Consider the following 13,308-nt stretch of genomic DNA (forward strand, 5'->3'; position numbering starts at 1 on the left):
TGTCTGTGTGTGTGTGAGTGTATACATGTGTGTGTCTATGGGTGTGTGTGTGTGCGTGTGAGTGTATGCATGTGAGTGTGGCATGTGTGCGTGTGTGCATGTGTGTGTGTGTGTGTGTGTGTGTGTGTGTGTGTGTGTGTGTGTGTGTGTGGGTGTGTGTGTGTGTGTGTGTGTGTGTGTGTGTGGTGTGTGTGTGTGTGTGTGTGTTGTGTGTGTGTGTGTGTTTGTTGTGGTGTGTTGTGTGTGACACACACACACACGTGCACGCAAACACACACGCAGGCACACACACACGTGCACACACACACACATATGCACGTCGTCAACGTCGTCAAGCTCTGAGACCTCAAGAACCCAATGAACTCAATACTACAAATAATGATTTAAAATATTTTCCTAGATAATGAGGTAGTTACCAGATACACTATAGGGGGAGGGTATAACGGGATACAACACAGTTGTTGAGGTTGAGTCTCCACAGGTCAGTATAAATGAACTTCTGTACTCAACACAGGCAAATACAATCGTACATTCACAAGACTTTTGAGGATGAGATGGTCTTTTTAATTGAAAGAGAAAATGTGAGTGGGCTACATTAGCCACGTAGGCTTTCACAACCGTTGAAACTAAAGAGAGTTTCACCGACCAGGAATAGACAATGGGCTAGGCTAACAGTTAGCATCCGGTGTTGGAAAGTGCAGAGACAGTATTGATCTTTAGTTTGTAAATTAGACCTGCTGTCCTACAGCTACTCACTGACTTCCACCACGGTACACACACTTTCTTAGGATATTAGTAACGCAGCAACGTTACTTGTATGTCATTGTTGACTCTTGGTGGGATTCCGTTTAAGAGAGGACAAGTGGTTGGAGGATGGTTGTCAGTCAAACCTGTTGCTGACAGGTGTATAAAACCCATTTGGCTATTTCAGCCACACCCGTTGCTGTGGCTGTTTTCCAGGCACCTCAAACTGAGGGTGTGTGACTTTACTTTGTAGACTCTCGTCGACACGTGCTTAATTCAGCTACAGTATGAAATCAGCTCCATGCTTTTCCTCTCTGGCTGACTTTACACACCATTTACCTCCACTGTGTGTGTCTACGGAGGCTGACTTTACACACCATTTACCTCCACTGTGTGTGTCTACGGAGGCTGNCATTTACCTCCACTGTGTGTGTCTACGGAGGCTGACTTTACACACCATTTACCTCCACTGTGTGTGTCTACGGAGGCTGACTTTACACACCATTTTACCTCCACTCTGTGTGTCCATCCTCTTTCAGACTCTTTCAGACCAGGGTTCAAAATCATTTAAAATACTTCATCTGGGCTTGATTGAGTTTCCCTGGCTTAATGGATTAAACCGGAAACCCCACCCATCTACCACTCCAGGCAGACTAGAGCAAAGTTCAACCTATTTAAGATTTCAAGTAGTATTTGAACCTGTATTTGGTGAAAATGTACCATTATGTAGAAATTATGTTGAATATAATCAACTATTTACATCAATCTGACTCCATTATTATGTGACTAAACGCAACAGGCCCTGTGGTTCTAGAGGCTCTATTCAAGGCCTTCCTTCCATCACCACTTAGTAGTGTGGCTATATTGAACATGTGTCCATCTTGTACGATTATGCAATTATTAAGAGACTTGTTTTTCGTACTTTTTTTTAACTCGCCGTTGTTGGTTAAAGGGCTMGTAACTAAGCATTTCACGGTACAGTCTACACCTGTTGTATTCTGCACATGTGACAAATAAAATGTTATTTGATTTGAGATACAAATAGCTAACCCTGGCGTACACCATTACATTTATTGAGGCAAGCACATCAGAGAATTTAAGTTGGAACCCAAGCATATACTGTGTGTACAGTGTAAATAACAACCACCAATACACCTACTAAATTATGAGCACCATGGCCAATCAAAGAATTACTCTGTAAAACAAGGAATACATTTACTCAATTCAAGTAATAGGGATTTATTAGTTATGAAAGAATTAACACTCAAACAATTACAGTGTACATGAAATACATGATACATTACAGACTACTCAGAGTAAATGACCTTCAACTAAATAAGATCTCGTGGTTACACATCGTCTGATACACACAGGTCGCTTGCTAACAAGTTCTGAAAATATGAGCAAATTCACTGTCCTTTTAACCAAATTCAAGCAGGAAGTCACCACCAACCTGAATTAACATTTYGTAGCACTTTGCCAGTAAAAACAATAGGCAGGAACAACACATCCAGATTCTAATCTAATCAACTCAATTTAAATAGTAGGAGCCCACGTCTGTGACGCTCCTCTTTGAACGGACCGCCGTCCCGACAAACAGAATAACACAGTGTCTTTGTAACAGCAACTCCATAGCACTTAACAGTAACAATGAAACATATGTCATAGCTCTTTATGAACTCCTGAAACAATACAAACATGAAAATGTTGTTCAACACAGTAACGTTCATTTCCTGTCGTCGGTGGCGCCAACACTTCCGTGGTAACGTCTCTTTCCCAGAGATTGCCACGGCAACGGTGTGAGACGCAAATATAAGTCTATCCATCCGGACAATGCCATATTTAATCAACACGCCAGGCTGGCGTCAACAAGTCGCTAGACGTATCTTCATCGCTGGCCTTCATCCTCCTTCCCATATCTCTACCAAAACACGGCACTCTGTTTGAAGGACCCGTTCCAGCTGAAATGGAGCGACCTGAGGAGAAGGCTAGGTGTGTGTGCTTGTTGTGCCAAATTGTAGCACATTGCACAGTACACACTGTGGTATGAGCTTGTCTGCTTTCCAGCACCTCAGCCAAGTACTGTTACATTCGGGGCAGGTGGAAACTTCCGGGCAGTCACTGGAAACTTTTGACATTTTTCCCCTCTTTGAGATAAGATCGCAATCAGCACGTTTTTGTAGTAAAATCATTAGGCGCTGTCTTGTTTTAGACCCATGTGGAACAAGGTGCTATGGAAGGCTTGACCTAGTTTCTATGACTACTTAACTAACGACGGTACCGTATGTTCCTTGTCAGGAGGGCGAGGCCATCGGTAGCAGCATCCTCCAGCTGGTGGTCACAGACAGAGACACCCCTCAGAATGGACCTCCCTTCACATTCCACATCGTGTCTGGGAACGAGGACCGCCGCTTCCACGTAGACCAGGGAGGTTTGTTGTCCATCTCTGCTCCTCTGAAGAAGAAGATCAAGCCACAGCACCTACTGAAAATACAGGTATGGATTGTTCCTGTGAAAAAGCACAAACTGACGACCCAGAGATCATTATTTAGTGTAGAGGTGCTGACTAACGGTGAATAAACTTTGAACTATAGTTTCACACTCCATATGGATAACATCCCAGTAATTTATTGGGGTAAAAAAAAAAATAACACCAACATTTTGTCATCATTGTTCCTTGTTATGGGTGAAGAAGACGCAGTGAAGCAAAACATATTTACCTGGTTGTAATCTGTTTGTCTGACGTCTATACATGCCCACTGGTTATTTGGGATGTTAAAATGGAGTATAACTTTATACCTACACAGTACTAGGAGATTCTGACGTTTGATAATGTGTGTTTCTATTCATGTCCTTACGTCAGGTGACAGACAGCGGACACCCTCCTCTCTCCTCCATCTGCGTGGTGAAGATCAACGTCACTGAGCAGAGCAAGTACCCTCCTTCTGTGATGCCCCTGGAAGTCTTCATCACCACCACAGGAGACACCTTCTCCAACCGAGTCATAGGCAAGCTCCATGCCTCCGACCAGGACCTGCACGACATCCTAAACTACAAGCTGGTCTCGGAGTCTCCCGATGGGGGAGACTCAGAGCCAAGCACGGGCCCCTCTGGAGGCCTCTCCAGGTTCTCTGTGGACCTGGTGGATGGGAAGATCTGGGCCGACGAAGACTTGAAACCTGGTCTCTACTCCCTCAATGTCAGCGTCTCCGATGGGAAGTTCAGCGTATGGGCCGGGGTGAAGGTTCATGTGTGGAAACCCACCCAGCAGGCCCTGGACGCTGGGCTCACTCTGCAGTTGGCTGGGCTTTCCCCGGAGGAGTTCCTGGGGGACCACTGGAGAGGCCTCCAGAGGGGCCTCAGCACGGCMCTGGGTATAGCCAGGCAAGACCTCCACCTGGTGAGCCTACAGCAGCAACCCAACTCCCTGGTCCTGGAGGTTCTGCTGCTATGGAGGCCGCATGGTGGAAMTGTAGAACMGTTACCAACCAACCGGCTRGCAGGGATCATCGCTRACATAGAAGACTCATTGGGACTGAGTGTTCTCAGGGTGCATCACAATGGGTGTCTAGGGACAGAATGCCCTCCTAGAGGATGCAGGAACTCAGTCCAGAYGAGAGGGGAGAGGCTGAGCCACTACGCCACAGCCAGGGCCGGCTTCATCACCCCACAACACACCTGGGAGAGTGTCTGCCCCTGCAACGGTAGGTGTACTGGGAGCATGTCTGGCCTTGCAACGGTAGGTGTAACTTGTGTGAGATGTGCCTGAGACGTGAACAATTGCATTAGCTCTACAAGTCAATGCCTAGGCTTTGGTTTAGTGGGCTAACGCGTACTTTTAGCACACAGTAGACCCTGGGTTTGAACCCTATCAGTCAAATAGTCTCCTACCTCTCTATGATCACAGTAGAAGCCTGAAGTCACCCCCTTCATGATCTAACTCACTTCACATTCCTATGGGGATTAGCTGGGTGCAGGTGGCAGCTAGGGGCCTCCAGCATAGTACTAGTGATTATCTTGTTGTAGTGGGTCTTCTTAGTTACTGTTGTCTGTCTGGCAGACATATTTAGTGGAGGTATTCCATTGAGGTTATCGCCTCTTTATTTAGACTATTTTAGCTAAACCCAAAGCCTCAACAAACCAAATGTCTCTAGGAAAGCGACATGGAAGATCTGAGGCTGAAATATAATACATGAGGRGAATTTGGGGGATTTTGTCTGTTTCAATCAAGCAGATTTGATTATGAGAACAAATTTGAGTGACTATTCCTAATTTGACGGYCGGATCGTCATCCAAAATAAGTGCTTTGAATATTAAGCCTACATGTTAATTAGACATGTTCTACAAATCATATTTAACAGTTACACTGTTTTTCAACTTCAGAGTCTGCTGTGAGTTTTGACGGGACGGGCTATCTGAAATACCTGTATCAGACGGATCAGGAGGAGGAGAATCGGAACTTCCGTCTCTCTCTGCGCATCAAGACCTTCCAGCAACAAGGCGTTGTCATGAATACCAATGCAATCAACTGGGGGAGCTTGAAGGTATTGTAAAGCTCACATGCATTCATTATTATCAGAGATGAAAAAACACACATTGTTATTTGCTTTTTTGTAATCTCTCGTAATCTCATCCAATCAGTTCCATTTGAGTTATAGCCCATTTTACATCATTGCTTTACAGTATCATACATACAATGATAATACACAGCATTGTTATCAGAGATCATAAAAGCAACATATTCCTTTTCCTTGGCAGTCACCCCCCCCCCCCCCCCCCCAGTACTGCAGCAGTTTACATATGCCCTAATCTAAAAATGCCTGATTGCATATCAGAGGGCTGAGTTTATCCGGAAGAGAACATTTCCGAGTGGATTCCAGGCTCAAATCATACTGGTCTCTTATCATAGTATTTACTCTGCTGGTTTTGTCTGTGTCGGTTGATCAATGGGACTTTTAACTGATCCAACCACGTTGTGGTGAGGACTGTCTCTATCTTCATGTCCCTGTTTCCATCCATTTCTTTCATAGCCTGGTCCCAGATCTGTTTTCAGCATTGACGAACTCAATACTCTGAGTTTAAATTTTTAAAAGGACCAGCACATCCTTCAGACACTTCTGGAATTTAAATTTAAGTGTTGGCAAGACATGTAAAAAAAAAAAAAAAAAAGAAACAGATCTGGTACCGAGGCGAATTCTTGCTTGGGTTTGGAATGTTGAGCTAGAGTCATTTTTGTGCTGATGTAGGTTAACCACAGAGTTTAAAGGGAATATTAAATGCTTGTATATTCTGATGAGAGGGATAAAGAATCCTCAGTGCTCAGATGAAACTCCTTGACACACATGCAACACATCTCCCAATGGATTTCTCTTCACTTGTGTGGCATTGAATACATATAGATAGAATATGACATTTGTTCACTCATCAAAAGTAGCGTTCACTTTTTCCATGCTTAGGCCTATTTCTGCGTTTTACATTCCAGGAACATCGGGCCTTTTAATTGTCAGAACATTGCTACAAAAGGAATTGCTAAACATGGTTATTCAAGAATTTATTTTCAGTTTCTTTCCTCCCCCTTTTACTTCACACCGGCTTCATCAGAAGATACGACACGATTCATGTGTTTCCCTTGAGAGTAAGGCTTCACAGCACCTTGAACAAATTCTTATCAATTCCCAAATCTCATCAATATTCTGACCTAAAGGAAAATGGGAGCAGCAGGCACATACATCCTTGAGAAACTTCTGAAATGGAAATTAAGTTTAGGACCTACTCACCGATCACCRGCTAAATCTTTTTCATGTATTCCACATCTTTTAAGTAAATTACCTTTGAAATGGAATGGATTTTTCCCATTTGAACCAAAGCGCCTGTGGAGAAAGAAGAAAAGGTGACATGTCAAATAAAACCACTGTGGCCTTTCACAATAGTGAGAGCTTAGATCTATTATTATCAAGGAGAAGCATGCTAGAAAGACACTGTAAAGAAGCAGATCACAGTGACTGTGGAGGACACCCTCTGATCATAATCATCTCCCACGGGGAGCTAGTAGTCCACTACCCCATTAGGGCTCTGGTAAAAAGTAGTGCACTACCCCATTAGGGCTCTGGTAAAATGTAGTGTACTACCCCATTAGGGCTCTGGTAAAAAGTAGTGCACTACCCCATTAGGGCTCTGGTAAAAAGTAGTGCACTACCCCATAGGTCGCTGGTAAAAAGGCTGAGCTGTACGTTAGGCAGTCCATAGCTCCTCTCTCCAAAACAACAGAGGGAAGGGGATCCGTTCATTTCCATGTTAGCTCCATGCTAGCAGCCCAACGACCTAGCAGCTCAGCAGCCAAGCACTGTGCTAGTTCAACATGTCCACAAAACCCTCAGAAGAGGCTGATGCAGTAGTTACAGTAATATGGAAAAGAGCAAACAAAGCAAGAAAAACCCCATTATTCAGCAGTTCATCAATCAGTTGGTGTGTGTAAGTGTGTGCTACGGTGTTGAAGCTAGGCTTGGCTCTCTCATCCCTCCAGAGTTTTGGGAGGGAGGGTGGACAATGAGCCTGTCATAGCGGATGTAATCAATGTCCCCAAGTGCTCTGGCAGCTTTCATGACTGGGATAAATGATTTCCTCTTCTGGCGCACAGCTTCAGGATTGTCCCCTTTGACTAATTCTAAAATTCTTGGGTCTTTCCAGAACAGTTACCTTGTACTTGAACCTCAGGAACTTGACCACGATCGGTCTGGGGCCTGTCACCTGGGCCGGTGGTGGGATTCCAGTCCCATCTTCAGTTTTTCTGAGATCATTTCCACTCACTTTGTCCTCAGACTCGATCCAGGTCTCATGTGATTCCGTCCACAACAATGTTGTGTTCTGCCTTGATTGTCCCTTGTGATAATCTGATTTCTCCGACATGGTTATCATGGATTCACATACAGAAATGATGTCCTCTCTTAAGGACTATTGCTGTCATCTTGCTGTTCTCCTGATTTAAAGTCATCGAGCTGACCCTGGGAGAACTGCAAGCTGTTCTTCAGGTCCTGGACCTCTCTGGTCAGGTCTTCTATTCTTTTATTAGTTGACTCCACCAGTTTTTGGACAAAACACTTGGAGCTATTTTCTTGTTGTTGTAACAACTGCTTGTAGAATTATTTTTATTTGTTTAAAAGATCCTTCACCTGTGATAGAGAGACACCACTGTCCTCAACAGTACTCCCACCAGCTTTGGTCTTTGTTATGGTAGCAATGTAGGCAATGCTGTCACCTCCGCAGTTCCAGACAGGGCAGGTCGCAGGGCAGGTCGCAGGGCAGGTCGCAGGTCACAGGGCAGGTCGCAGGGCAGGTCGCAGGGCAGGTCGCAGGGCAGGTCGCAGGGCAGGTCACAGGGCAGGTCACAGGGCAGGTCGCAGGGCAGGTCACAGGGCAGGTCACAGGGCAGGTCGCAGGGCAGGTCACAGGGCAGGTCACAGGGCAGGTCGCAGGGCAGGTCACAGGGTAGGTCACAGGGCAGGTCGCAGGGCAGGTCACAGGGCAGGTCACAGGGCAGGTCGCAGGGCAGATGGAAACAGCAATAAACAGCAGGGATTCAAACAGTCACACTCCCGGGACAATCTGTGGTACTAGCCTCAAGGGCTGTGGGCTGAGTACACCCTGCTAAGGAAACCTCGCTAGCTTGATAGCTAGCTAACGATAGTTAGAAGCTAAGCTAGAATTTGCACCAATGAGGGAAAAATTTGCTACTTCTCTGGAGCGAAATTGACCTGATAATGTTGGGTTGGAGATGGCGACAACGATAGGTTGGAACGGCTGAAATGGCGATAATGTCGGGTTGGAACGGCTGAGATGGAAATAATGTCGGGTTGGAACGGCTGAGATGGCGATAATGTCGGGTTGGAATGGCTGAGATGGCGATAATGTCGGGTTGGAACGGCTGAGATGGCGATAATGTCGGGTTGGAACGGCTGAGATGGCGATAATGTCGGGTTGGAACGGAACCTCTATTATTTCCAGTTTAAACTAATGATCTGCCAAATGTATCAAAACTACATTGATGTGTTGTGTTCTAGTCCACTGTCTCTACTTCAGACTGAGGAATAAAAGTTTACGAACAGTGAACACTGTTATATTATCTTCCACAGCTGATGGATAGTTGTACCAGCGTGTATATGAACAGTGTTATATAATCTTCCACAGCTGATGGATAATTGTACCAGCGTGTATATGAACAGTGTTCTATTATCTTCTACAGCTGATGGGTGGAGAGTTGAGGTTCGTGTACCTCTGTGGCAACACGCTCCCGGGTTCCCTGCGTATCCACACCGCCCCAGTGGTGTCAGACGGGCGGTGGCACCACGTCCTTCTGGAGGTCAACGGTACCATCCTCAGACTCACTCTGGACCACATTCACTCAGCCCAGGTCGTCCTCTCTAAACCCTGCCATCTGATGCAGCCNCATGGGGCTCTGATCCTCGCTGGCCCCCCTGGTCCTGGTTCTTCTCCCACCACCACCACCCCCACCACCACCACCACCTCTACAGAGACCCAGGCCAGGGCCCAGACCCAGGCACAAGGCTTGGTGGGCTGCCTGGAGGGTATGGAGCTGAATGGGGAACCCATCAGGACAGAAGAGAATAAGGAGTGGAATRGGCCTGGGAGGAGGAGGGTGTTTGGGGTCTACCAGTGCTGTGTCAACCAGGTCAGGATGAACAGCTGTGACAGTAACCCCTGTCTGAATGGAGGAACCTGTGAGGAGGAATCAAATGGAGGTCAGTTTCTTAACCTTGGCATACTGTATCACTCCCCAATAGTGTCAACCGCTAAAAACAACACAAATAGCATACTGTAAGCCTCTACCCACCTCATTCAAGGTCAAGGTCAGGGTTAAGTTAACCGTGTTAGCAACTCATGATTTGTGCGGTAATGAAGTCACAGGCATCACGTGGTAAAGGCATGTAATCATATAGTATAGGGTGAGGGTGAGAGAGAGAGGACTATGTTCCATCCTGGCATCTGTGTGTGTTTTTCCACTGTATCATACACTTAATGCACCTCCAAGCTAAATGGAACAGGAAATGCAAAGGATTCTCTCCAAGGAAGTTTGGAGGCCCTGTGTTGCCCATTCTGCCCATTACATTACAATTCTAAACATGCTAAACACCCACCGTCTGTAATCAAAAGATAAGAAACATTTGTAGAGAAAATGTTCTCAAATGTTTTGCAATGTCATTGTGATGTTTGTCATTGTGATGTTTGTCATTGTGATGTTTGTCATTGTGATGTTTGTCATTGTGATGTTTGTCAACAACACGTGGCAACAAAGCCTACAGGTTTTGCGATGTAGTATATCTACAGTTTACTTAAGGTACATTATCTATCATCCCTTCAACAACAGATTTTTACCTCTGCGAGGATATTCAGTCACCAATATGAGAATACAATGTTGAACAAACTACAGCGTTTGAACAGATTGAAGGTGTCCTATTGTCTACAAAGTATTATTATAATTGTTCTACAGGGAAGTTAAAACTAGAGTAGTGAGGTGCAAACTGAATAACCAGACCTCACGACAACTGGATGGAAACAGACTGTCTTTACAAAACTCTCTACCCTATATTCCACTTTTAAAAATAGCTTGTATCCTATCCTTCCATAGAATCCCTCTGTTGTTACTAAGAGAGTAAGAGAACTTTAAAGGTGTTCTAAAACTTTGACCGTCTTCGGAAGGCTGATCTCGCCTTCCTGTTTCTATGTTTGTTTACCCTCCAGGGTTCCGCTGCAGCTGTCCAGTTCCCTTCTATGGCCCCCACTGTGAGCTGGACAAGAACCCCTGTGCCTCCCAGCCCTGTGCCCACGGTGGGGTGTGTGTGCCAAAGAGTCAAGGTTACATCTGTAACTGCCAACTGAATATGGCTGGAATCAGGTATGTCCATCTCTCACATAGCTATCCCTCTCATCCCTGCTGCCTCTGTATCAACACGCTGTTAGTCGTCGTTGTCCCCCCCCTCACTGCTCCGATGACGATTAGTGTTCAAATGTTTAGGACAAAAAGGCCCACACAATATGCTGTTCCTAATACCACCTTTATTTAATGATAGTGTTCACGGTTCTCTCATTTTCAAGACCTCCTCACCTGCCATATCAAATTAAATAAAAAATGTATTTGTCACATACACATGGTTAGCAGATGTTAATACGAGTGTAGTGAAATGCTTGTGCTTCTTGTTCCGACCGTGCAGCAATATCTAACAAGTAATATAACAACTTCACAACAACTACCTTATACACACAAGTGTAAAGGAATGAATAAGAATATGTACATATAAATATATGGCAGAACGGCATAGGCAAGATGCAGTAGATGGTATAGAGTACAGTATATACATATGAGATGAGTAATGTAGGTTATGTAAACATTATATAAAGTAGCATTGTTTAAAGTGACTAGTGATACATTTATTACATCCAATTTTTTATTATTAAAGTGGCTAGAGATTGAGTCAGTATGTTGGCAGCAGCCACTCAATGTTAGTGATGGCTGTTTAACAGTCTGACGGCCTTGAGATAGAAGCTGTTTTTCAGTCTCTCAGTCCCTGCTTTGATGCACCTGTACTGACCTCGCCTTCTGGGTGATAGTGGGGTGAACAGGCAGTGGCTCGGGTGGTTGTTGTCCTTGATGATCTTTTTTGGCCTTCCTGTGACATTGGGTGGTGTAGGTGTCTTGGAGGGCAGGTAGTTTACCCCCGGTGATGCGTTGTGCAGACCKYACTACCCTCTGGAGAGCCATATGGTTGTGGGCGGAGCAGTTGCCGTACCAGGCGTGATACAGCCCGACAGGAAGCTCTCGATTGTGCATCTGTAAAAGTTGTGAGTGTTTTCAGTGACAAGGAACATTTCTTCAGCCTCCTGAGGTTGAAGAGGCGCTGTTGTGCCTTCTTCACCACGCTGTCTGTGTGGGTGGACCATTTCAGTTTGTCCGTGATGTGTGCGCCGAGGAACTTAAAACGTTCCACCTTCTCCACTACTGTCCCATCGATGTGGATAGGGGGGTGCTCCCTCTGCTGTTTCCTGAAGTCCACGATCAAATCAAATCTAAGTTTATTTGTCATGTGCGCCGAATACAACAGGTGAACTGCTTACAGTGAAATGCTTACTTACAGGCTCTAACCAATAGTGCAACAAAGGTATTAGGTGAACAATAGGTAAGTAAAGAATTAAAAACAACAGTATAAAAGACAGTGAAAAATAACAGTAGCTAGGCTATATACAGGCACCGGATAGTCGGGCTGATTGAGGTAGTATGTACATGTAGATATGGTTAAAGTGACTGTGCATATATGATGAACAGATAGTAGCAGCAGCGAAAAAGAGGGATGGGAGGAGGCACACAGTGCAAATAGTCTGGGTAGCCATTTGATTACCTGTTCAGGAATCTTATGGCTTGAGGGTAAAAACTTTTGAGAAGCCTTTTTGTCCTAGACTTGGCACTCTGGTACCGCTTGCCATGCKGTAGTAGAGAGAACAGTCTATGACTGGGGTGGCTGGGGTCTTCGACAATTTTTAGCGCCTTCCTCTGACACCGCCTGGTGTAGAGGTCCTGGATGGCAGGCAGCTTAGCCCCATTGATGTACTGGGCCGTACGCACTACCCTCTGTAGTGCCTTGCGGTCGGAGGCCGAACAATTGCCGTACCAGGCAGTGATGCAACCAGTCAGGATGCTCTCGATGTTGCAGCTGTAGAACCTTTGAGGATCTCAGGACCCATGCCAAATCTTTTTAGTTTCCTGAGGGGGAATAGACTTTGTCGTGTTCTCTTCACGACTGTCTTGGTGTGTTTGAACCATTCTAGTTTGTTGGTGATGTGGACACCAAGGAATTTGAAGCTCTCAACCTGCTCCACTACAGCCCCGTTGATGAGAATGGGGGCGTGCTCGGTCCTCCTTTTCCTGTAGTACACAATCATCTCCTTAGTCTTGGTTACATTGAGGGATAGGTTGTTATTCTGACACCACCCGGCCAGGTCTCTGACCTCCTCCCTATAGGCTGTCTCGTCGTTGTCGGTGATCAGGCCTACCACTGTTGTGTCGTCTGCAAACTTAATGATGGTGTTGGAGTCGTGCCTGGCCATGCAGTCGTGGGTGAACAGGGAGTACAGGAGGGGACTAAGCACGCACCCCTGGGGGGCTTCAGTGTTGAGGATCAGCGTGGCAGATGTGTTGTTACCTACCCTCACCACCTGGGGGCGGCCCGTCAGGAAGTCCAGGATCCAGTTGCAGAGGGAGGTGTTTAGTCCCAGGATCCTTAGCGATGAGCTTTCAGGGCACTATGGTGTTGAACGCTGAGCTGTAGTCAATGAATAACATTCTCACATAGTTGTTCCTTTTGTCCAGGTGGGAAAGGGCAGTGTGGAGTGCAATAGAGATTGCATCATCTGTGGATCTGTTTGGGCGGTATGCAAATTGGAGTGGGTCTAGGGTTTCTGGGATAATGGTGTTGATGTGAGCCATTACCAGCCTTTCAAAGCACTTCAGGGCTATGGACGTGAGTGCACGGGTCTGTAGTCATTTAGGCAAGTTGC

The 13,308-nt window shown here is 45.7% G+C and overlaps 1 protein-coding gene across 1 annotated transcript in view; it reads left to right on the forward strand.

The window, feature by feature from the left end:
- The window catches only part of LOC112069231 (protocadherin Fat 2-like), a gene marked incomplete at its 5' end in the record, with an annotated part of 66,951 nt that overhangs the window by 46,044 nt on the left and 7,599 nt on the right, over positions 1 to 13,308 (forward strand). Inside the window, 5 exons of the mRNA XM_070438458.1 lie at positions 3,043 to 3,240; positions 3,608 to 4,448; positions 5,128 to 5,288; positions 8,984 to 9,500; positions 10,501 to 10,654. Coding sequence (XP_070294559.1) covers positions 3,043 to 3,240; positions 3,608 to 4,448; positions 5,128 to 5,288; positions 8,984 to 9,500; positions 10,501 to 10,654 — 1,871 coding nt within the window. The remainder of the gene's footprint in view (positions 1 to 3,042; positions 3,241 to 3,607; positions 4,449 to 5,127; positions 5,289 to 8,983; positions 9,501 to 10,500; positions 10,655 to 13,308) is intronic.

This window comes from Salvelinus sp. IW2-2015, unplaced genomic scaffold (assembly GCF_002910315.2).
Source record: "Salvelinus sp. IW2-2015 unplaced genomic scaffold, ASM291031v2 Un_scaffold942, whole genome shotgun sequence".
Classification (NCBI taxonomy): Eukaryota; Metazoa; Chordata; class Actinopteri; order Salmoniformes; family Salmonidae; genus Salvelinus; species Salvelinus sp. IW2-2015.